Here is a 26,080-nt window from a genome sequence, read left to right as displayed (position 1 = left end):
ACATTTGCATGCTACCATTGCAATACTCTTGGGAACATATTGAATTTTCTGTTCTGTTGCCCTGAAGAAGTGATTACAGAAAATAGCTGTTCAGAAAATTACATGCATGGTCATGATAAACCGTTTAGTACCGAACGAGGTAGAACTGTGATGCGAAAATCACACCGAAAACTGGAGCAATATACAAAAACCTGTACCGTACATCAAGTGTCATCCAAATATAGAAAGTGTAATGTGTCGATGCCACCTAAAGTTGGACAGTTTCATGGATACTAATTATTACTAGATCATACTCTAAGATAGCCACAATGATATGTGCAAGAATTATTGTGCCGATGGTTTCTTTCAGTCTCTCGCGAAAGGAAACTGTTTACTAACGGAGCCCAAACTTTCCGTATGTCGTACCACTCAGCAGACTTGTCTCAGTAACCTCTGAGGTTTGTCAGTTGACCTCACATACACTGTGTATCCATGTAAGTGTTTCGGTCGAAACGCTCACCTCTATTGACATTTGTTTAAAAATGGGATAACAAAAGGATCAAGCATTCGTTACATTTCTGTAAGTACAATCCGCACGAAATATTTCTATTAGTACACGTTTATAAGTGTTAATTGTGTTGTAAGTAGAAAACATGAATATTTTCAGGAAGCAGTGAAGATACATGCTATGAATACAATCCAAATAAATTATTTCTATTAACCATCTTTTATTTGTTTTAGTTTTATTGTAAGTAGAAAAGATCAAGGTTGTCGTGAAGCAGTGCAGATATACACTAGTTTCAGTTTATCCTACGAAAATTGGCAGTCACTTGTTAAGTATGAACTATAGGAAACGCTCTGTCACATATATACTTCGAGAGAATGTAAATCGGATACACACACATCTTAGCAAAGTTTACTAGCGGTGACGTACTGTAATTACGTCATTCAGATATGTTAGCGAATTGTGCTGGTCGCTAATGAAGCTTCCTTTTGTAAGTGACGATGATTCGACGATTATTTCTTATGGCATCTCTTTCAGAGATGTCGACGATTAGATCCTATGCATTTAAAAAGAGACCAAGAGTTTTCAATATGATCATAAAATTCCTTTGTTAACGAAAAGTGGTGCAAGGTATTTCAAGTAGGACAATGTATACGGATTTCTAAATGACTTATAGACAGCGTCATCCAAGTTCTCTTGATCGTTGAATGCTTTTGCATACTCTGCACCGTGTTTCTCGGAAGTGAGGACCATTCCACTCAAGGAACTAAAGAAAACACCGATTACTAAGCAGTGGTCCATGTCCTTCTTGAGCTCCTCGAAGGTGTAGGCCTCTGCCTGCTGTTCCAGTCCCAGACGCCGCAGCAGGCCCACCAGCGTGCTGTGGTACTCACGCAGCAGGTCCTCCATGTGGTGGCGGTGGACGTCTTCGCTGGCGCTCGAGTACAGGAAGTACAGCAGGTCCGAGGCCGGGCTGGTTACTGATGAACACTGTAATGCCACCAAACAGTCAGCTATTAGGTAAATTTCTACGGAGTACGTCGACTTTCACAAGTACAGAGCGTAGAAGTTTTGGAACTACGTTTCAACTTCAGCTAATGTAAATTATTAATATCAAACAGTGATAGCTGATTTCAAATGAAGAGCCGTGGAAGATCACTGAGCACCTCGTAGCCAGTTTATAGGCAAACAAGTGAAAGAGGGAGTAGTTAGCTGGAGTATTGCTCATCAGTGTGGAATCCGTTGAGAGAGGAGATAGAGAATAGCCAAAGAAGAGCGGCGCCTTTCGTCACAGGGTTATTTGGTAAGCGTGATAGCGTTACGGAGATGTTTAGCAAACTCAAGTGGCAGACTTGGTAAGAGGGGCGCTATGCACCGAGGTGTAGCTTGCTGTCCAGGTTTCGAGAGGGTGCGTATCTGTATGAGGTATCGAATATATTGCTTCCCCCTACTTATACCTGCCGAAGAGATCACGAATATAAAATTAGAGAGATTCGAGCGCCCACGGAGGCTTTCCGGCAGTCGTTCTTCCCGCGAACCATACGCGACTGGAACAGGAAAGTGAGGTAATGACACTGGCACGTAAAGTGCCCTCCACCACACACCGTTGGGTGGTTTGCGGAGTGTAAATGTAGGTGTAGATGTAGAGTGTTAGTGGGAACCTAGCGTTCTGCCCTGCCAAACAGAAGAATGTGTCAGGTCTGGAAGAAGAAACATGGAGTGGATACAGACTACTAGCAAGTGTGCCCCGAGTCATTTGTCGTGAAGTCTGAAAACTATTTCGTCATTCACCGCAGAACTAACGTACTTTCCGTTCCCCTTCCCCTGCAGAGGTCGTGACGCAATTTTATGACGTATTATAACTGTGTATCATGCCGCTACTCCAACCTGTATGATGGAATTCGCTTCCAGAGATCTTATCGAGTGATATACAGGGTGGTCAATTCATAGCGACCGGGCCAAATATCTCATGAAATAATCATCAAACGAAAAAACTACAAAGAACGAAGCTCGTCTAGCTTGAAGGAAGAAACCAGATTTCGTATGGTTGGCCCGCTAGATGGCGCTGAAATATGTCAACCGGTTATCAACTGCTTTATTAAAATAGGAACACCCATTTTTTATTACATAATCGCGTAGTACGTAAAGAAATCTGAATGTTTTAGTTGGACCACTTTTTTCCATCTGTGATAGATGGCACAGTAAGAGTTCAAATGATTCAAATGGTTCTGAGCACTATGGGACTTAACTTTTAAGGTTATCAGTCCCCTAGAACTTAGAACTACTTAAACGTAACTAACCTAAGGGCATCACACACATCCATGCCCGAGGCAGGATTCCAACCTGCGACCGTAGTGGTCGCGCGGTTCCAGACTGTAGCGCCTAGAACCGCTCGGCCACACTGGCCGTCCGCAGTAAGTCACTAACGTGCAAGTACGTGGTATCACGGAACATTCCGTCAGTGCTCGGCCACACCGGCCGTCCGCAGTAAGTCACAAACGTGTAAGTACGTGGTATCACGGAACATTCCGTCAGTGCGGACGATATTTGCTTCGTGATACATTACCCGTGTTAAAATGGACCGTTTACCAATTGCGGAAAGGGTCGATATCGTGTTGATGTACGGCTACTGTGATCAAAATGCCCAACGGGCGTGTGCTATGTATGCTGCTCGGTATCCAGGACGACATCATTGAAGTGTCCGGACCGTTCACCGGATATTTATGTTATTTAAGAAAACAGAAAGTGTTCAGCCACATGTGAAACGTCAGCCACGACCTGCAACAAATGATGATGCCCAAGTAGGTGTTTTAGCTGCTGTCGCGGCTAATCCGCACATCAGTAGCATAAAAATTCCACGAGAATCGGGAGTCTCAAAAACGTCGGTATTGAGAATGCTACATCAACGTCGATTGCACCCGTACCATATGTCTGTGCACCAGGAATTTCATGGCGACGACTTTGAACGTCGTATACAGTTCTGCCACTGGGGACAAGAGAAATTACGGGACGATGACAGATTTTTTGCACGCGTTCTATTTAGCGTCGAAGCGTCATTCACCAACAGCGGTAACGTAAACCGGCATAAAATGCACTATTGGGCAACGGAAAATCCACGATGGCTGCGACAAGTGGAACATCAGCGACCTTGGCGGTTAACGTGTGGCGCGGCATTATGGGAGGAAGGATAATTGGCCCCCAGTTTATCGATGGCAGTCTAAATGGTGCAATGCATGCTGATTTCCTACATAATGCTCTACCGATGTTACTACAAGATATTTCACTGCGTGACAGAATGGCGATTTACTTCCAACATGATGGATGTCCGGCACATAGCTCGCGTGCGGTTGAAGCGGTGTTGAATAGCATATTTCCTGACAGGTGGATTGGTTGTGGAACCACCACACCATGGCCCGTACGTTCACCGGATTTCTTTCCGTGGGGAAAGTTGAAGGATATTTGCTATCGTGATCCACCGACAACGCCTGACAACATGCATCAGCGCATTGTCAATGCATGTGCGAACATTACGGAAGGCGAACTACTCGCTGTTGAGAGGAATGTCGTTACACGTATTGCCAAATGCATTGAGTTTGACGGATACCATTTTGAGCATTTATTGCATTAATGTAGTATTTACAGCTAATCACGCTGTAACAGCATGCGTTCTCAGAAATGATAAGTTCACAAAGGTACATACATCACGTTGGAACAACCGAAATAAAATGTTCAAACGCAACTACGTTCTGTACTATAATTTAAAAAAACTACCTGTTATCAAATGTTCGGCTAAAATTGTGAGCCATATGTTTGTGACTATTACAGCGCCATTTATCACAAAGCGAAAAAAGTGGTCCAACGATAAAATTCATATTTCTTTACGTACTACACGAATATGTAATAAAAAAAAGGGGGTTCCTATTTTAAAAAACGCAATTGATATCCGTTTGACCTATAGCAGCGCCATCTAGCGGGCCAAACATAGCGCCATGTGGTTTACCCCTTCAAGCTAGACAAGTTTCGTCCTTTGCAGTTTTTTCGTTTGATTCTTATTTCGTGAGATATTTGGCCCGGTCACGATCAGTTGACCATCCTGTATATACAACGGCAGTATAGCAAAGTAGCTAGCGCTATATGCCACCAGGAAACTATTTATCCATTCTGCAGAGGTAGAATAGAAACTGACCCAGACTCAGGACACTGTTATCACGGTGCTCTCAATTTAATATGACGTCCAGAGAGACACAGATACGCACTCGCCACCTCGACAGCAGAAAGTGTGGACAACAGATTGACGTGGAGCGATAAAGCTAATGACTGCACCACTGTGCAGCTCTGCCTGTATATAAACACCCAAAGAAAAATCTAATTCAAAGAGAATTGTCACACGCTAGACGACTAGGATACGGAGTGCTGTGGAATCCGTAGCCGTCAGGACTCATTACCTCCAAAGACACTGCAACAGAGACATTAATAAAAGGTCACAATTAATTCGTACCAAAATAAAGCCTCACACCATGTCATCATAATCAACCCCTAACACTTCGGAGACCCTTACTCATTTTCCCGAGTATACTATGAAAACTAAATTCCACTACAAAGAAGTAATCACTTTTGCCTCCCCCGCGACTAGAGCAAACTAACGATTCGATGTTTCACATCTTTCCAGTGTTGCATGGGAACCAGTATTCTCGTAAGGAGGCTCTGATCACTGCAGGAGAATACACAAAGCATCTACAGAAGGTGTCTTCTGTTGAGCTACGTCTGAATACAGTCTCAGGTGGAATGGCGTCTTGCATTTATGCATTAGTAATCACTGTATAACATAAAGGTAAATGAAAAGATAAATGAGACTGGATCCGTGTTAAAGGTCTAATAAAACAAGTCTTTTAACCAAGAGCGTGGACGAGTTAGGAGCGCCCACAGAAAGATATCGGCGTTCGTAGTTTAGCCATTTAGCACTTTAGGCTGACGTATCAGTGGCATCTATCCCAGAGCTGCGTGCAAATTCGAACTGAGTACCCTACAAGTGCATTCGACTGACCGCTGCTCAAAGGCAGTTCCATTACTGGCCACGCCAGCCTTAAATTCTCTCTCTTTTCTGATGCAGCACGGTTTCATTTAGGGGGATATGGGAACTCGCAGAGTTCTGAAAACTCTCGTCAATTACAGCAGGAGGCTCTGCACGATGTGGAAACGGGAACGAGATGCGCATTTACTACAGCACCAAGTACTGGACCGAGCTTCGTGTCATACACTCCTGGAAATTGAAATAAGAACACCGTGAATTCATTGTCCCAGGAAGGGGAAACTTTATTGACACATTCCTGGGGTCAGATACATCACATGATCACACTGACAGAACCACAGGCACATAGACACAGGCAACAGAGCATGCACAATGTCGGCACTAGTACAGTGTATATCCACATTTCGCAGCAATGCAGGCTGCTATTCTCCCATGGAGACGATCGTAGAGATGCTGGATGTAGTCCTGTGGAACGGCTTGCCATGCCATTTCCACCTGGCGCCTCAGTTGGACCAGCGTTCGTGCTGGACGTGCAGACCGCGTGAGACGACGCTTCATCCAGTCCCAAACATGCTCAATGGGGGACAGATCCGGAGATCTTGCTGGCCAGGGTAGTTGACTTACACCTTCTAGAGCACGTTGGGTGGCACGGGATACACGCGGACGTGCATTGTCCTGTTGGAACAGCAAGTTCCCTTGCCGGTCTAGGAATGGTAGAACGATGGGTTCGATGACGGTTTGGATGTACCGTGCACTATTCAGTGTCCCCTCGACGATCACCAGTGGTGTACGGCCAGTGTAGGAGATCGCTCCCCACACCATGATGCCGGGTGTTGGCCCTGTGTGCCTCGGTCGTATGCAGTCCTGATTGTGGCGCTCACCTGCACGGCGCCAAACACGCATACGACCATCATTGGCACCAAGGCAGAAGCGACTCTCATCGCTGAAGACGACACGTCTCCATTCGTCCCTCCATTCACGCCTGTCGCGACACCACTGGAGGCGGGCTGCACGATGTTGGGGCGTGAGCGGAAGACGGCCTAACGGTGTGCGGGACCGTAGCCCAGTTTCAGGGAGACGGTTGCGAGTGGTCCTCGCCGATACCCCAGGAGCAACAGTGTCCCTAATTTGCTGGGAAGTGGCGGTGCGGTCCCCTACGGCACTGCGTAGGATCCTGCGGTCTTGGCGTGCATCCGTGCGTCGCTGCGGTCCGGTCCCAGGTCGACGGGCACGTGCACCTTCCGCCGACCACTGGCGACAACATCGATGTACTGTGGAGACCTCACGCCCCACGTGTTGAGCAATTCGGCGGTACGTCCACCCGGCCTCCCGCATGCCCACTATACGCCCTCGCTCAAAGTCCGTCAACTGCACATACGGTTCACGTCCACGCTGTCACGGCATGCTACCAGTGTTAAAGACTGCGATGGAGCTCCGTATGCCACGCCAACTGGCTGACACTGACGGCGGCGGTGCACAAATGCTGCGCAGCCAGCACCATTCGACGGCCAACACCGCGGTTCCTGGTGTGTCCGCTGTGCCGTGCGTGTGATCATTGCTTGTACAGCCCTCTCGCAGTGTCCGGAGCAAGTATGGTGGGTCTGACACACCGGTGTCAATGTGTTGTTTTTTCCATTTCCAGGAGTGTATCATAACCGCTGTGGCGCGTCTGCCGCGGGGCGCCGGCGGCCAAATGTTTGTCCGCCAGCCGTGCGGGGTGGCTGCGCGGTCTTAGGCGCCTTGTCATGGTTCACGCGGTTCCCCTTGTCGGAGGTTCGAGTCCTCTCTCTGGCATGGGTGTGTGAGTTGTCTTTAGCATAAGTTAGATTAAGTAGTGTGTAAGCCTAGGGACCGATGACCTCAGCAGTTTGGTGCCATACGAACTTACCACAAAGTTTTCAAAAAAATTTTCTACCGGCCACGCATTTCAAACGCCTTTAGCTTCATTCGAACCGCGGCAGGGCCAAGAAGTCAGCGACCAGACCATCAGCTGGCGAAGCCAGTGGCCTTGACAAAATCTCATCTATCTCGTACAGCTAGCATTGGCGTGCGCCGATCAAGACTATGTTGTGCTTGCGCGACCCAGCCAGCCATAAAGACGTAGTACTCTGCGCATCGAGGGTTTAAGCTCGGGCCGGGGCGGGAGGAGGCAGTGACATCACCTGTCCGGAACCGATGAACTTCACCAGAGTTTCCCCCGCTGTCGTCGTCAAGTCTGCCAACACCCACCGCTCTTCAACCAAGACGTTGCGCCGTTCGGGACCAGGCTTACAAGTTCAGCGCGTCTTCGTCATCGTTTCAGTGGCTGTAGCTAGGAACATTAACTTTTTCATTACCTCGCGCTTGGCGCGGACTTACCATTCACAATGAACGTGCTTGTCAGAACTTTAACTTTTGTCCTACGGGTTACATCAGCCAGCAAGGGACTTGATGCTTTATTTTCCTATTACTGAAGTTTTGGTAGACTGTATTACTTACTACATTGTCCAAGAATATCTCTTCCTGCCACAGTAAACTTCCTGAAGAAATGTTAACTGATTAGTTTTGGAAAACACTTCAAAAAGTATTTTTTATATTATTGTTAATATTTCACTAAAGGCTCAAAACTGTTCACATTCATCATAAGCGTGTAAATAAATATTTTTCCAATTTAGGTTCCAGGTATCAATTATGTCGGACATAATAAAAACTTCTCATACTTGTATGTGTAATCTACTGCAACCGTTTTTGGGGAAATAACAACTACTGTATATACCTTAGTTTATTTCACACAAGACAATGCCCAGAACGCGTCTATGATAGTATTACGCAACGTTTATGGTGGTAGAATAGTTGACTGCCCTCCTCGTTTACCAGAACGAAATCCATGTGATTTTTTTTTAATATATGGGAATGTTAGGACAAAATGTGTGCGCAACCAATCCCCATACATTAGAAAAGTTAGAAGACGGTATTGAGCTTGTGATTTCAAGATTACCGGCAGCCGAAATACGACAACTGTATGGTAGTGTGTTCAGAAGGTGTCTTGCTGCTCTTGCCGTAGAAAAACATTATTTTGAACGCCTGCTGAAAATAAAAGTAAGCAGAGAAGTTGCACTGAGCTGTTTTGCGACAGCTTCTGTGGAAAATAACCGTGCAAATGCATTCTATGATAACTGCGATGTGCCCCTGAATTGTACAAGAAGTACAGTTTATTGTAAGTGGTAGTGTAAAAAGTATCTCATCGTCTACCTTTTACACTAATCAGCAAAGTGTGACTGTAGTTGTAGATAGATACATTTTAGGTTGTGACAGAAAATTGCTCGTTGTGTATCTGTCACTTCTTTCCGTGACCTCATGGCTTAGTTGCAACTATATTCTGCTACACTGGTGTCCAAAATGTAAGGACGACAGTAACTTTTTCCTGATGTGTCACTGCCAAGCAACATAGCTTGATGAAACTTGGACTACTACAATACAGTACTGAAGGAAACTGGAAGATATACACAATGAGACAAACAGAAATGAGACTTTTCGTCAAAACCAATAAATCACCGCTAATTTTGATGGCCCCTGGATATTAGAAAAGGGGAGAGGCGTGGTTCTTAATAGGGTGTGTGGTCATCACAGGCAGTAGCGCATGCTCTGTGATGCACTCCCATACTGGCTAAGACGTTGGTAAGGAGTTCGCGTGGTACAGCGTTCCACTCCTCCACCTGAGTGGTTTTCAGCTGATAGATGATTATCTTGAGGTTGAAGCTCTTCTGTTTGCTTTACCAATAGATTTGGCGGACCCCTTCAGAAACAGGTGTGATGGATGCTTGTTGGTACATGTCCATGTGCTGCAATACATCTCCCCAATGCCTCCCACACATGGTTAGATTGCTACATTCTTGTCGGACACATGGTCTGTAGGATTTAAGTTAGGGAAAACAGTTAGTTAGTCCATCTGCCAACTATCCTCTTGTTCCAAAATCTCCTCAACATGTGCTGTCATCCACAAAAATGATGTAAGAATCGAACGTACCCATGAAAATACGCAACTAGGGAAGGAGTACAGCGTCACAATAACGTTTACCAGTAAGTGTAGTGCCTTCCAACGCCCTAACACCTGGACCCAGAAACTATCACATTTGACAATGTTCCTCACATCTCACCATATGAGTGTTCACCCAGAAACACTATGCGAACAACCTGCTCTCATCCGAGAAGCGCGTGTAACCCCACTCTTCATCGGTCAAGTCTTTATGCTCTTGGCACTTTCGCAAATGTCTGAATACAGTACACTCACCTATCAATGTCATTCACACACCCACCCACCCACCAAACATTCACCCACTCATCCAACCACACATCCACTCTCACACACACATAATGGTTGATTATCGTAATATGTAGATATAGTCACAGATCTCTGATTTCGAATAAAAATTCGAACTATACCCCAAAATAAAATTATTTCTCAAAATATGCAAGTCATCGAAGACAAAACATGTGTGATACCACTGTTATAACTGTTCTATAAATTAAGAAAATGTACACATGGCATTCGTATTTCCGCTGCAGATAAAAGGTGTAGGTTAAGCAGTGCATGTTGCTGACCGAAGTCTGGTATCTGCACCACACTTTGCAGGCACAGCAGACACTCAAATTAACTATTTCAACAACTAAATTGTCTGTGTTACTCATTAAAATACTCATGGCATTTGTATTAGAACTACGGATAGAGTATAAAAGCGTAGTTTGGTCTCTGTATCACATATTAAATTTATCAAATAACATAAGAAATGGTACTATAACAAAGTTCAAAATATTTAGGTGGTTAGGAGTTTCAAGTATCTAGGAGAATGGAATGAATGAAACAACCTTGAGGGGGAAGCAATGGAAGCAGGAAGGACCAAAATGGAAATAGATTTCCAGAAAACCAAAAACATATACAATAAGACAGCCCTTTCTTGGAACACCAAAATAAGGCATTGTAACACAGTAATTAAAGTAATTAAGAGGGAAGCACTCTATGCAGCAGAGACACTAGCCATGGGGGGGGGGGGGGGGGGGGGGAGGGCAAAGGGAGAAGTTGGAAATCAAGGAGAGCAAAATTTTGAGGAAGATCATGGGTCCCAAATTCCAAAGTAACAAACAAGTTTTCTGTAGAAATAAAGCCCTCTATGCAAAGTCGGTAAGACTCACGGAAAACATGAGGAAAAGCAGGATCGATTTCTATGGACACATACTCCGAATGAATCCAGACAGACTGACTAAACAAATCATTGACTTCTTTTACAAAAAAAAAAAAAAAAAATAGACTAGCCCAATTGGTTTAAGGAATGGGAAAGGATTTGACAGAGCTCCAGATTACCGAAGTCATGTTAAGAATGGTACAGGCAAGACCATGACCAAAGACAAAACTAAGAGGAGAAAAGAAAGAAGAGATCAGATAGAATGAAGAACTATTGGGAGAGAGACAGAGCACAAGCTTTTAAGAAGTGATTGATCTGACATAGCCAAAAGACAGGTGACTCGAAGTGAAAAGAAAAGCAAAACACTTATGGACACTATTGCTTATCTAAATTACAGCTTACACAGCACTTGCCGACAAGAATTAGCTCAATAATGTTGGCACGGATAATATCTTATACTTGCACTGATAACATCTATGCTTACAAAACGATATTTTAATCAAATTTCCATTCATTCATACATGTTGTCATGCTTGCAATGCATTTAGCATAGGAATATGATTAAAATGACAACCTCCAACAAATTCTTTTCATTGATACGATAAATGAAGATAGTCTGTATGAGTAACAAAAACCAGTAGTCTGCAAATGGTACAGTCTGCTCGCTCAAATTTGCTCTAGCACACTACGGTCGGACTTGGCGTCTATGAATACTCAGAGGGGGCAGGCTCTGGTTGAACGAGGCTCTGTGGTTTGGGGAGGGCGGAGGTAGCCCAGTTTGGTGTGCTGGCTGCTGTATGTGTATGCATGTTAGTGTTGCTTCCGACATACTCCCACTAGATGATATAACTGTACTTGCAGCAATTTAGTTATGCAGTAAAAGTGTATTCCTGCAAAGTAGTGTGTAAACGCGATATCATTATGGTCAATAAGATAAAATAGCAGCTTCAAACAATCTAAAAACTTGGAAACACAAAGTTTGACGGGAAAACTAAGAATAAACTTTTGTTATGACGGTCGGTCTCGAAATGAAAAATCATCTTGCTGTTTTGTTTATAAGACTATCTCCTTTATTGATACAAAATTACATGTGCGACTTTTACCACATAAGAAATTAGAATTGTCCCCTAATTATTCTCTGTTACCGTTGTAATTACAAGAACTGACAGGATATCGTCTACTCGTTTCAGGTCAAGTTTACTCCGTCTGTCCAAATTAACGTTCTCCGCAGACTGAAATACCTATCGCTAGCTGCTTTTGAGGCTACAAAACAAAACATTCTTCTCATTAAATTAGATAGCTTGAGAAATAGACTACTGTTACGCTTCCTCCTCTCAAGTGGATTGTCGTCCTAACCACTATCCATTTGGTTCAAATGGCTCTGAGCAATATCGGACTTAACTTCTGAGGTCATCAGTCCCCTATAACTTAGAACTACTTAAACGTAACTAACCTAAGGACAGCACACACATCCATGCCCGGGGCAGGATTCGAACCTGCGACCGTAGCGGTCACGCGTTTCCAGATTGTAGCGCCTAGAATCGCTCGGCCACCCAGGCCGGCCTATCCAATTGAGATCAGCACTAGTCAACGACATCAGTTGATTGCGCATGACATGGTTCACAGTTAAGACACACTTAAAAACAGGGAATAGGTTTTTTTGACTGGTGAATGTAGCTCACATTCTCTCAATTACGCAAAATAAATATTTGAAGATATCACAAAAACAGGATAAGATAGCTGTCATGCTATAATTTTCTTCTAGCCTATCTGGAACAGATATTTCAACACAAATTTGAAGCACAGTATTTAACATCTCATTATTAGCACAGACAGACATCATTTTTAATAATCTGAAGGTCGGCCACAGGAATGCTTCTGTGCAGGCCAACGTCCGAATCGACTCTCCCCTCTACGAGACGGTAATAGCGCACTTTTGGTGCTCTTAGTATCTATAGTTAATAGACGATAATGCGACAGTTGAACTGTGCTGTCAAATACCAATGACAGTGAAAGAGTCGTTCTGCAATTAATTATAGTTTTCATTTTCTGGAACAGAGTACGTTTAGACAAGAAAACTGAATCTGCAGTAATTTAATCGTGCCTTTGTATCTTCAGGCACTGTGTTAGTAGGGGTTTATGCAACATTACCATACAAACTGAAAGTAGGATAAATCTCGCCTTCGATCAGTTTTGTTGCTTCTTTGAATGGCTCTGTAAACGTCATGAGTTCTTTTTCAACGTTGTTATCATAACCAATAATTTTTTCAGAGACACCTCCCTACGTCATAATTTCCTTGATGTTTCCTTAGTGTATAACTATACACGTAGCATTCTAAACAAGCTGTTCCACATAGTCCCCGTTTCCCGCCTGAAGCTTGTCTGTATCGAATTCACATCACTAGTTCATCAGTATCTACTGAAAATCTCTGCCCATCACTGCTACGACCATTACCTTCCGCGTTCTGTGTATATTCTTTCGAATTAATTTTCGCTTTCACACTCTTCTTAGTGTCACATTCGCGTACCATGATCCTACAGCGGGTGACTGAGCAGCGATCGAGTAGCTAAATAAGGTGGTCAGGCTTTTCGAGCATGATACCCTCGAGTGAGCGTCAGGGAGGTGGACTGCAGTTAAGGACTGGCTGTACAAATATCTGCCGAACTTTCGTAGAACTACAGGCAGCAAGTAATTCGAGAGAGCATAAACGCCACATGCAAACCTCTAACAAAAACCTCTGAGAAGGTGGAGCTGTTGATACATTTTCCAAAACAGCGCACTGAACAGTAGTAATACACATTTTATAGGTAAGAAAAGATGGTTTCTAGGCTTTTAACTATGCAGCATCATAGACAGGCACACGTTATAGTGACTCCATGCCTGGGTATTAACTTAATGTTGCTCTGCAAAATATTTGTCATCATGCTTTCACAATGAAAACTAAGTGGTACTTCTATGCAATAGCATACTGAACAGTAGTAATAAACATTCATATAGATAAGAAACACGTGCATCCCACTAACGCAGACAGTCAAACATTGTATGGTAGGATGTTAACCTTATCATGCAGTACAAAATATTTGTCAACTTCTTATGATAATACTAACTTGTCCTAATGCAAAGTGGAAAATAAAGTACTAAGCAAGCCATACAATAATTATTGACACAATCAAATATGCATTAATTACTGATGTAGTATTCTAAAACCAGAACATGGCAAAGTGGGTGACATAATGAGACGCTGTATATATCACAGCTTGACAGTGTGCCTTTCCCTGGATCCTCAAACAGGGTTGTTCCACCAGTAGCTGACAATGTGTGTGTGTGTGTGTGTGTGTGTGTGTGTGTGTGTGTGTGTGTGTGTGTCCATGTGTGTGTCCATGTGTGTGTGCAGTGGGTGTCAACCACTGGCGTGCAGCTATGGGGTGTGTCCGATGCTGAAGGTATCAGCTACTGGAGGTGTCAGCTAATAAGACACAGGAAGCTGTTACTAAAAGTGCAACGTAACGGCCGGCCGGTGTGGCCGTGCGGTTCTAAGCGCTTCAGTTTGGCACCGCGTGACCGCTACGGTCGCAGGTTCGAATCCTGCCTCGGGCACGGATGTGTGTGATGTCCTTAGTTTAGTTAGGTTTAAGTAGTTCTAAGTTCTAGGGTACTGATGACCACAGATGTTAAGTCCCATAACGCTCAGAGCCATTTGAACCATTTTTTGCAACGTAACGCCAGTAACGTATAGTGTGTATGTGCAATATGTGACTTCCATTATCCCAAATGCATGGTTGATACTTTGCCAATGTTAAAGTAAATATTGCAATAAATGGCACCATGTTGCAACAAAAACTGAATCAGCTCATGTTGTAGCAAAAAATGTAGCTACCAATGTTACAACAAAGTTGCAACAATTTGCCTAGCGTTGTGGCTCACGTACTTTTGAGCTTGGTCAAAATGGTTACTCTGGGGTTGTATTCCCATTGGCTGATTCATTTCAATGGCTGTAGTAATAGTAGACTGTGATTGGTTGTTTCATTGTAATGGCCGCCACTGTTCCAAGAAACAAGGTGTGGCTTCTTGGACTGTGACAATGTCATAGAGTAGGAAGACATAGTTTGTCAAATGATGGTGGTGACGTGATTGATAAGGAAGTGTGGTTTGCGTCATTATGGGTAGTAGAGCTATGAAATCTCTAGCCCAAATGCACTTGTCAAAGTTATTTAAGTGCAAACTAGTCCTGGTCTGACATAGGTTCTACTATACTACTCGCTATCTGAATATCTGCAAATTTTTATTGACTTCATTTAAGGGGGAACGTAACTGAAGAAAAAGTTAAGTTCGACTTTACTCACCCCCTGCGGGTTTGGGGGTTAGAATAGGCCCACGGTATTCCTGCCTGTCGTAAGAGGCGACTAAAAGCAGTCTCAAACGTTTCGGCCTATATGTGCTAGTCCCATAGCGGGTTTGACCTCCATATTTCCAAATTCTTCTGAAGAGCGAGCCAATTTGGTAAGGACACCTTACACGGTGCATTCTGTCCATCGTGCATTGAGACCTTTTGCCAGCTTTCTCATCGTCGCATTGCTGTCCTGCTCATTCTCCATCTCATGGGTGGGGATGCCATCCTGGGTGCGATTTCCACAATGCACTGTGCAGTGTTGGTTTCCGTGGAGACGACGACCATGGACTTCCTTGCACCTAATATCCAGCACGGTAGCCAGTCCATTGTGGTGGGGCCGCCACGTGCCCTGTTGGTTGTAGCCCCCTGACAACACAGGGATCGCTCTGCTGATGCCTGCGCCATTAACTCCCTATGTATACCAAGGAGTAGATGCCTATCTCCCTGGGGTATCGGGTCTCCCGGCAATGGCCATATCGCCAGGTGGCCCTTGCTGAGGCTGGGTGGCGTCCGTGGGGAGGGCCCTTGGTTGGAGTGGGTGGCATCAGGGCGGATGACCCACAATGAAGCGTGGTACACCATCTCTCGCTGGTGGCCAGCAGCCAGCAATCTCTAAGTGCTCTCGGGCTCAATTTAACGCTCAGAAATATGATCCCAAAACGTTCCCCTCCCTGGTAATACCGTGGGGGTAGCGTAAGTCTCAGAATGGCAGTGACTGTTATTCGCCCCAGTTCCTAGTTTGTACTAGAGCTGATGCGGCGTCTTTCATGTCAACAAAGCCTCAGTTCTTTGTAGAGCATTTAGAGGACAAATTTGGGGAGGTTGAGGGCTTGTCCAAAATGCGCTCTGGGTCAGTATTGATAAAAATGGCATCCTCTGCCCAGTCACGAAGGTTACTTGTTACTGACAGGTTGGGGAATGTTTCCATTACCATCACACCCCATAAGAGTTTAAATATGGTCCAGGATATAATTTTCCATAGGGACCTTTTTTTGCAGTCTGATGACGAGCTGCGCGCCAACTTAGAGCGTCATGGTGTTCATTTCGTCCTGTGCGTTCATCGGAGTCCAAAGGATAATCAGATTGCTACCAGTACCTCCATCTTGGCCTTCGAGGGTGATACATTACCGGAGAAGATCAAGGTGATGGTCTACCACTTCGATGACAAGCCCTATATCCATTCCCCAATGTGGTGCTTTAAGTGCTGGAAGTTCAGCCATATGTCTTCCCTCTGTACTTCCAGCCTCACATGTCGAGACTGCGGGCGCCCATCACATCCCAATACTCCATGTGCCCCACCTCCCATCTGTGTCAACTGCGGAGAGCATCATTCACCTTGCTCGCCAGACTGCAGGATCTTACAGAAAGAGCGAAAAATTATGGAATACAAGGCGCTGGACCCACTGACCTATACTGAGGCTAAGAGGAAATATGACCGACTACATCCCATGCAAATGACTTCTTCATATGCCGCCACTACAACAACCATGCTAGCCCCATCAGTTCAACGAATTCCAGCCAGATCGCCGAGCTGTAGAACTCCACATGCCCCCTTGCCCATGGGGGGCACTACCCACCCTGTTGCTCCTGCGCCACATACCTCAGGAGCAACACCCCCTCATCCATCAGGGACATCCATCCCCGCATCTAAGCCAGAGAACTATCCCACTTCTTTGGCTCCTCTCGCTCATGAGGGGTCCCTTGGGTCCCTCCCTTCCAAGGTTTCCACAAGCAGGAAGAATGACGCCCAACTGTGGCATAACTGCCCACAAGCAGCTGTTCGTAGGGCTTCACGATCCTCCTCCATCCCAGAGACTGAATCGGTGAAGCCCTCCCAGGCAGTGAAACCCAAGGAGCAGTGAGAGAAGTCCAAGAGGAAGACCTCTAAGGCCGATGAACTTGAGGTGGAACCCACCCCACCGCAACCTTCAAGCTCTGCATCTGATGATGAGGTGGAGATTCTGGCGTCCACTGAGGACCTAGATCTCGCTGGTCCCTCAGACACAATCAATAGAACTTGCACAGGTGCTCAATCGGTGGCAGCAGGTGACCCAGCGGCGTAATCTGCCTCCCAAGTCCCTTCACGTATTTCTCGGCCATGGACAATGTCATCCTCCAGTGGAACTGCAACGGTTTCTTCCACCATCTTGCTGAGCTCCGACAACTTCTCAGCCTTCACCCTTTCCACTTCATTGCTCTACAAGAAACTTGGTTTCTGGCAATGTGAACCCCCACTCTCTGTGGCCATCGGGGTTATTATAGGAACCGGACAGCTTACGAAAGGGTATCTGGTGGTGTATGCATCTACGTTCTTCACTCCCTTCACAGCGAGTCTGTCCCTCTACCAACACGTTTAGAGGCTGACGCTGTTCGGGTGTGGACGCCTCAGGCTGTCATTGTCTGAAGTCTGTATCTTCCATCGGATGGTGATGTCCAATAGCATGACCTGGCTGCACTGATAGCCCAATTGCCACCACCTTTTCTGTTACTGGGCGAGTTCAACACTCATAACCCTCTGTGGGTTGGATCAGAGGCAACAGGCTGAGGCAGCATCATTGAGCATGTATTGGCACAGCTCGACTTTTCCCTTTTAAACGATGGTGCCTTCACACATTTCAGTGTGGCGCATGGCACATACTCAGCCATCAACCTTTTGATCTGCAGCCCTAGCCTCTTACCGTCTATCCAATGGAGTGTGCATGACGACTCATGTGGTAGTGACCACTTTCCGATCTTTTTGTCACTGCCACAGCGTCACTCTTCTGGTCGCCCCTGCAGATGGGCTATGAATAAGGGTGATTGGGACTCATTATCCTCCACTTCCAGTATTGGGCCTCTTTCTAATGACTCCATTGATGCGGTGGTTCACTCGGTCACCACTGGCTTCAGTTCTGCAGCAGAATCTGCCATTCCCTTTCTTCTGGGTCCCCTCGGCTGAGGACTGTGCCTTGGTGGTCGCCTGAGATCGCTGAGGCGATTGAAGATCGAAGGCAGGCGCTCCAGCGTCACAAGCGGCATCCCTCATTGGAACACCGCCTATAAATGGCTCCGTGCAAGGACCCACTGCATCATTCACCAACACAATCAGGAGTGCTGGGAAAGATATATCTCCACCATTGGCCTCCGTACCTCTCCATCACAGGTTTGGGCCAAGATTAGGTGCCTCTATGGTTATCGGACCCTTGTCAGCATACCTGTGCTTTCACTAAATGCAGCAGTCTGTATTGACTCCTACACAATTTCAAACCGCTTAGCAGATTATTTTGCACAGAGTTCCGCTTCTGCGAATTACCTACTAGCCTTCCGCTCCCTGAAAGAGCATTTGGAATGTCGGAGCCTTTCATTTCACATGCGCCAGCCTGAATTATACAACGTTCTGTTCAGTGACTGGGAATTCCAAAGTGCTCTAGCCACTTGCCCTAATACAGCTCCTGGGCCTTTCGCATCCACTGTCAGATGCTCAAACACCTCTCAGTGAACTGCCAGTGATGCCTCCTTGACCTTTACAACCGTATCTTGGTTGAGGGTGAGTTCCACCGCAATGGCGGGGAACATCGTAATCCCCATTTTGAAAGCTGGGAAGAACCCACTGGAGGTTGACAGCTACCGCACCATTAGCCTCACCAACATTCTCTGCGAACTACTTGAACGAATGGTGATCTGGAGGTTGTGTTGGCTCCTGGAGTCTCAGGGCCTTCTGGCTCCATCCCAGGATGGTTTCCACCAAGGCCGCTCAATGTAGATAATTTGGTGTGCCTTGAGTCTGCAGTCCACATGGCATTTTCCAGGCGCCAACATCTGGTTGCCATCTTATTTGAGTTACGGAAGGCCTACGACACGACCTGGCACCACCACGTCCTTGCCACACTGGATGAGTGGGGCCTCTGTGGCTTCCTCCCGATTTTTGTATGGAACTTTCTCTCCCTCCCTACCTTCGGTGTTCTAGTAGGAGGCTCCTTTAGCTCCTCCCATATCCAAGAGAATGGGGTTCCGCAGGGATCTGTATTGAGCTTTCCACTGTTTTTGGTCGCTGTAAGTGGCCTAGCGGCAGCCCTCCTTATACGCTGACGATTTCTACCTTTATTTCAGTTCCTCAACCGTTGGTGTTGCTGAACACCGACTACGGGGAGCCATTCAGAAAGTGCAGTCATGGGCTCTCGACTGCGGGTTTCACTTCTCTGCCGACAAGACCTGCCTTCTCCACTTCTGTCGGCGACGGACTGTCCACCCTTACGCTGCCTTTTTTCTTAATAGACATCTACTATGGGTAGTCGAAACGTATCCCTTTTCAGGACTGGTTTTCGACGCCCGACTAACATGGCTCCCCCACATTCGTCAGCTTAAGAGAAAGTGCTGGCGGCATCTTAACACCCTCCGCTGCCTGAGCAACACCACTTTGGGGGCAGATCGCTCTACATTGCTGCGGCTCTACAAAGCCCTAGTTCAGTCATGACTCGACTATGGGAGTGTAGTGTATGGTTCGTCAGCACCCTCGGCATTAAAGCTGCTTGATCCTGTGCACCACTGCAGGGTCCGTGTAGCGTCGGGCGCTTTTCGAACGAGTCCAGTGGCCAGTCTCCTGGTGGAGGCTGGAGTCCCTCCATTGCACATCAGGCGCCGCCAACTGCTCGCCCACTATGCAGTGCACATCCATAGCTGTCCTCAGCATCCGAATTACCATCTTTTGTTCCCGAGCGCTGTGGTTCATCTCCCGGAAAAAGCGGCCCCAGTCAGGGATAACGATCGCTGTATGTGTTCGTTCCCTACTGTTGGAACTCGAGTCCTTACCTTTCCAGCGTCTCATGTGGGTCCATAAACAAATGCCTCCATGGTGTATGCCTCGGCCGGAACTACGGCTGGACCTATCGCGCTTTCGTAAGGACTCTGTTCCTCCTGAGGCACTCTGCAGTCACTTCTTATCCATCCTTGACAAATCTCAGGGTTCTGAAGTCATCTATACTGACGGCTCCCTGGTTGATGGCCGCGTCGGCGCTGCCTATGCTCACTCGGCCCATGTCGAACAGTGCTCCTTGCCGGATGGCTGCAGTGTCTTGACTGCCGAGCTGGTGGCCATCTCTCGTGCCCTTGAACATATTCGTTCCTGCCCCAGTGTGTCCTATATGGTATGCAGTGATTCGCTGAGTGATTTACAGGCCATTGATCACTGCTACCCACGCCATCCTCTGGTAGTTTCCATCCAGGAGTCGGTTTATGCTCTCGAATGATCTGGTCGATCAGTAGTCTTTCTATGGACCCTGGGGCATATCGGAATCCCGGGAAATGAGCTTGTTAACAGCCTGGCCAAACAGGCCACTGGTAAGCCGCTTCTGGAGATTGGTATATCTGAACCTGACCTCCGATCGGTGTTACGCCGCAAAGTTCTCGGGATTTGGGATGTCGAACGGCGCAGCTTAGTTACGCCCAATAAACTCCACGCCGTCAAGGAGAGCACAAATGAGTGAAAGTCTTCTCTGCAGGCTTCTCGCAGGGATCTGTGGTCCTCTGCCGCTTTCGATTCGGCCACACTTGGCTGACGCATGGCCATCTTCTCTGGCGTGCGGCCCACCATGTTGTCGCTGTGGCTCACGTTTGACAGTGGCCCACCTTTTGGTGGACTGTCCAAACCTCGCCGCTCTAAGAAGTAATTTTAATCTCCCTGACTCCCTTCCTTATATTTTAGGAGACGATACCTCCACAGCTAACTTGGTTCTACATTTTATACGTGACGCTGGTTTTTATTCTTCAGCTTAAGTTTTATTTCCTGTTTTTTGTCTGCCCGTGCTTTCTATCCTCGTCATTTTAGGTTAGAGATTTTAATATGTTGCAGAGTGGCTGGCTCATCCTTTTTTATCCTCATGATCAGCCAGCCCGGGTCATCTGCTCTACTGTTTTAAGCTCTTCTGCCTGTTTCTTGTATGTCTGTGCTCTTCTTGTCTTCTGTTGTCCCTGGTGTTTCTTTTGTCCCTCTCGAACTCCTGTGGTGTCTCTCGTCGTATGTTTCCAATTTTAACGCATGGACTTGGTGCAATGGAACAAGGGACCGATGACCACGCAGTTTGGTCCCTTTAAACTTCAAACCCACAACCCAACTTTACTGAACATTAAAAACAAGACGATAACCAAATAACGTACATTTCTGCACACTTTAGAAACCTAAATCTGGTACTTAGTAGCATTCCCCCTGTGTTGCTTCACCCTATGCAATGTACATAACATGCTTGGAGCCTCCTTGTCATGCAGTCTAGAAGTTGTCTGCCGAAATGCCGCTGAGCAAGCCTGCTGATTTCTTTTACAGTATTTCTACCTTTGTCATCAAATGTGTGAAAAGGGTACTTGTGATGGAGCACTGCAAGTTTCAGCTGGTCTCAGGGTTTGGGTTGCTATTAACGGGTATTGAAGGCCTCTCCATTTAATTTATTTCTGCCTTATAGAGGAAGGTAATCACGAGAAGGATGTAGTGTGCTAGTGCATTAACACCCTGAAAGACGAATGCATTGCCAACATGTTGATTATAGGGCTGTGAAAATTTATTGGAGAATCCTGCATAGCCATCAATTACATTCTATAGCGAAAAGATAATGAATGAGAAAAGAGGGATGCGAATAACGTTATATGGACAACATAGTGAACGTATATCGTTGCTGAGACAAGCACGAATCCAGCGCCCACCACAGTAGTACAGGTTTATGTGCCACCTAGCTCCGAATATGAAGAGAATGAAAGAATGTATGATGAGATAAGAGACATTATTCAGATAGTTAAGGGACAGAAAATGTGAATATGAGGGGAGACTGGAATTCGATAATAGGGACAGGAAGAGAAGGAAAAATAGTATGACAAGGAATGGGGGAAAAGCATGAAAGAGGAAGCCAGATAGTAGAGTTTTGAGAAGAGCATAACTTATTCATCGCTAATACTGGGCTTAAAAATTATCATAAAAGTTTGTATACTTGGAAGAGGCTTGGTGGCACTGGAAGATTTCAAATCCATGATACAGGCAGGTGTAAAATGAATGTGCGCAACAGAGAACAATAAACGCTAAAAGCCGGCTGGACTGGCCCAGCGGTTCTAGGCGCTACAGTCTGGAACCGCGCGACCGCTACGGTCGCATGTTCGAATCCTGCCTCGGGCATGGATGTGTGTGATGTCCTTAGGTTAGTTAGGTTTAAGTAGTTCTAAGTTCTAGGGGACTGATGACCTCAGCAGTTAAGTCCCATAGTGCTCAGAGCCATTTGAGCCATTTTTTGAAACGCTAAAAATGAAGATTTGCCCCTGTCTGAACACCCCCTGAAGCAGATCTTAGAATCTCTGAATTCTATAAATTACCATCTAAACATAAATGAATGATATACGCAACTAATCCTAGTAAATGATAAACGTTGTTCCTGCTTATAAATTTGTTGTAGATTAGAAAAAACCTTTATATTATACAGTTTACATTTCCCAAGTAAAATTTCCAATCAATTGCTCAAATCTGCCCCTTCTTATGACTGCGCAGTCTAATTTCAATAACGCGAAATGACTAACATCATCTACTTACCAAACACTAGATGACACTACTCTCAAAGATGGTGGTGTGGGACCTCAGTGGAAATAAACTAACGTGATCACAGCTGTTTAGTTTTTATAGCCCTAATAAGCCGAAGCAATTTGCGATATCACCGTATGTACTGCGTCCGGTGCATCGAAGTGATGGTCCTCGTACTCGACCTCGACGATGGAAGAACTCCAGCCACAAATAAACTCTTTCAGACACTAGGACGGCAGAAGTCGGTCCTCTGACTAATATACTCTAATACTGTATTCTCCTCTGAGTGTTCTACAGACGAGAAAATCGAACTCCCAGCCACAAGGACGGAGTTCAGGTAACGTCTCAACGTATGTATAGGCAGAGGAAGTGCTCTCAATTACTGAGCGCTGCGTACTCAATGACGACTTCCACCCCGGAAGCGAAGTCCAGATTCGTATACGTTCGCAACAGTACAGTGCCTAACTGTTCTAACTATAAACTCTCCTGAGAGCAAAGACAGTAAGTCCGTCTGTACCAACAAAAGCTGATATCGTGTGACCGTCACACACGGGCGCTCACAATGGAAGACCTCTTCTCTCCACTGATAGCCTCCCAGCAAGGCTCGGCTCCCCACCATCGTAATTCCAAAAACGAATCATATTCCCAAAACCATGGAATATTCTCACTCTCTACAGATTCTTCCAAACGTTGACCAACCATATTTTATCCTTTTGTCGTCCAGCGTGGAAAGTTTGTGAGGAAAAACCTATAATCGTACAATGGTACGCTTCTGATTAAAAATCCTTGGAAATAACCCAGCCTGTGTGGTTTCCGAGGTGTCGCTTCTTCATTCCTCTCTCCTGCGTCCAAGATTTTCGTAGTTTCCGAAGTATAATCCTTCCAAAGTATAATCCAACCGGCCAGTCGCGACTCTATTGTACTCCAGCACTTATGTGCTACAATGTCCGTCTTGTTATTTCCTGCGTTTAAGCAGGACCAACACACCTGTGTGGGCCTTCCACTCAGGACTTGCGTTCCGTCTGACATTTCATTTCCATTGTCGTTAGAACCTCTACTAGAATAGGCAATCATTCATTACGCCGTTTTTATAATAATGCCACTCCGTCACCTTTCATGCAATAAGCGCTAACAATTATTTACAAGACGTAAGTGACAATGTCAGTATCCTTTATATATTCATATAAATGATGTGCTACCTATCAAATAATACATAATGTGGTTGTAGATCACGGCAAAGTATGTGGATGAGTGCTTGTAAGGTTCAAAATTGTAGCCACCTTACACAGTCAGATTATTTGTTGCTAAGACAGAAATTTCAGAACCAGATTATAAACAGTGAACATTTCAAGCGGCAGATGTAGTCTCTGACCATAATTACCTGGTTACCAACTATAGATTAAAGCTAAATAATTTGCAGGATAGGAAATTCAGGACGTGGGACCTTGATAAGTTGAAACAACCAGCGTTTGATGAGCGTTTAGAAGTGAACATAGGACAAAGACCGACTGAAAAGGAGAAAGGAACACAGTAGGGAGCGAATGGGTAGCTTTGAGAGATGAAATAGGGAAGGCAGCAGAGAACCAAATAGGTAAAAATAAATAAAAAATCCTTGCGTATCGCATTTTTACTAAAAGTAACCGATGAAAGGAGAAATGTAAAAAAAAAAAAAAATGGAAATGAAGCAGACGAAAGGGTATGGAGGCGACTAAAAGTAAGACTCACAGAAAATGCAAAATGGCTAAGCAGCAAGGGCTATAGGACAAACGCAAGTCTATAGAACCATGTACAATGAGGTGAAAGGTAGTGACCACCTACAAAAATATTAAAAATACCATTTGAGAAAGAAGATAAACTTGTATTTGTATTAAAAGCTTGTATGGGAAATCAGTGCTAAGCAAAGAAGCAAAAGTTGAAAGACGCATGGAATATGTAGAGGGTCTAAGTAATGGAAATGAGGGCAATTATGTACAAAGGGAAAAGGTAGTAGGTGAAGATGTGATGTGAGGTATGAGACTCTGAGAAGAATTTGACAAAGCACTGAGAGACCTAACTCGGAACAAGCCCCCTGAAGTAGATGACATTCCGTCAGAACTGCTGATACGCTTGGAAGAGCCAGTCCCAAAGCCATTCCTTTTTGTGTGCTAGATGTGTGAGACAGTGGAAATACCCTCAGATTGCAAGAAGAATGTAATACAAAAAAACTGTAGTTGCCGGCTATCAGTTTAATAAGTCGTGGTTGCGAAATACTGGCGAGAAGTATTTACAGTAGAAAGAATGAACTGGTAGAGGCTGACTTTAGAGTAGATCAATTTGGGTTCCCAAGAACTGCAGGAGCACGCGAGGCAGTACTGACACTACAGCTTATCTTTGAAGACAGATTGAATAAAGGGAGACCTACCATTATGTCACCTGCAGATTTGGAGAAAGCTTTTGACTATGTGGACTTAAACACAGGGAGAATGGTGTTAGTAAAATTTGCACAGAAAACATATTAGAACTGTAAAACCAAACAAAAGTTCAGATGGGCGTCACACAAGGTTCTAGCCTATCCCCAATGTTATTCCATCTGTAAACTGAGCGACATGTGGAAGAAGCTAAGAAGGAATTTGGAGGGTAATTAAAGTCCAGGGAGAAGAAAAAAGAACTTGGCGATTGGCCAATGACATTCTGTCAGAGACGGCTAATGACTTAGAGAGAAGTTAACGGAATGAATAGCGTATTGAGAAGATATTATAAGCTGGAAGTTTATAAAAGTGGAACTAGAATAATGGAGTGTTGGCGAATAAATTCAAACGATGCTGTGGGAATTAGATCAGCGAATGAGACACCATAAACGGTAAATCAGTTATGCTATTGAGGCAGCAAAGTAACACTATTGGGTTGCAAAATAACTAACGTCGGTCGAAAGAGAGACGATATAAAAGAGCAAGAAAAATTTTTCTGCAAAAGAGGAATTCGTTACGTCAAATACAAAATTAATCCATACCACAACGGAACGAGTACTACAGATTACGCAGGTCCGACACATGCGAATTACAGACCAGAAATTCGACGGAAGATAAATATGAAGGCAGGTCGTCTAACCAGTTACCTTTCATCGTCTTTTATGCTATCAACTTGAGTCTTGTGGTGAGTAGAAGTGGCAAGGACCCTCATGCTCTTCTATGTAAAGGATACTTTTCCATTTTCGCCATCATTCTGCAGACAAATTTCTGTAGCGGTAGTTTGTGAAGTGCTACTAGATTTTAAGTGCGTGTGAAATAGTGACTGAGTTTATTGTGTGTGTTAACAAGAAAAGTAAAGTTTACAAAACAGTTGGCAACATCTCATGGTTTTCATTCGCGCAGTTTAAAATGCGAGCGGAACAAGAAAGCTAAATGCAGTCAGCTGCTGTGCAGGATCTAGCTAAATGCCCGGCACCTGCGATTGATCCCTTCACTCCAATTATGCAAAAGCTTAGTATGCTATTTGTTAATATGTCTTGTA

General features: G+C 45.2%; 1 protein-coding gene across 1 annotated transcript in view; it reads right to left on the bottom strand.

Moving 5' to 3' along the window:
* Positions 1 to 362: 362 nt before the first annotated feature.
* The window catches only part of LOC124596045, a 50,180-nt gene continuing 24,462 nt past the window's right edge, over positions 363 to 26,080 (bottom strand). The window contains exon 3 of the mRNA XM_047135017.1: positions 363 to 1,474. Coding sequence (XP_046990973.1) covers positions 1,079 to 1,474 — 396 coding nt within the window. The 3' untranslated portion in view covers positions 363 to 1,078. The remainder of the gene's footprint in view (positions 1,475 to 26,080) is intronic.

Source organism: Schistocerca americana, chromosome 2 (assembly GCF_021461395.2).
Source record: "Schistocerca americana isolate TAMUIC-IGC-003095 chromosome 2, iqSchAmer2.1, whole genome shotgun sequence".
Lineage (NCBI taxonomy): Eukaryota > Metazoa > Arthropoda > Insecta > Orthoptera > Acrididae > Schistocerca > Schistocerca americana.
Note: the sequence above shows the minus strand (reverse complement) of the source record. Positions and strands in the feature narration are given on the sequence as shown.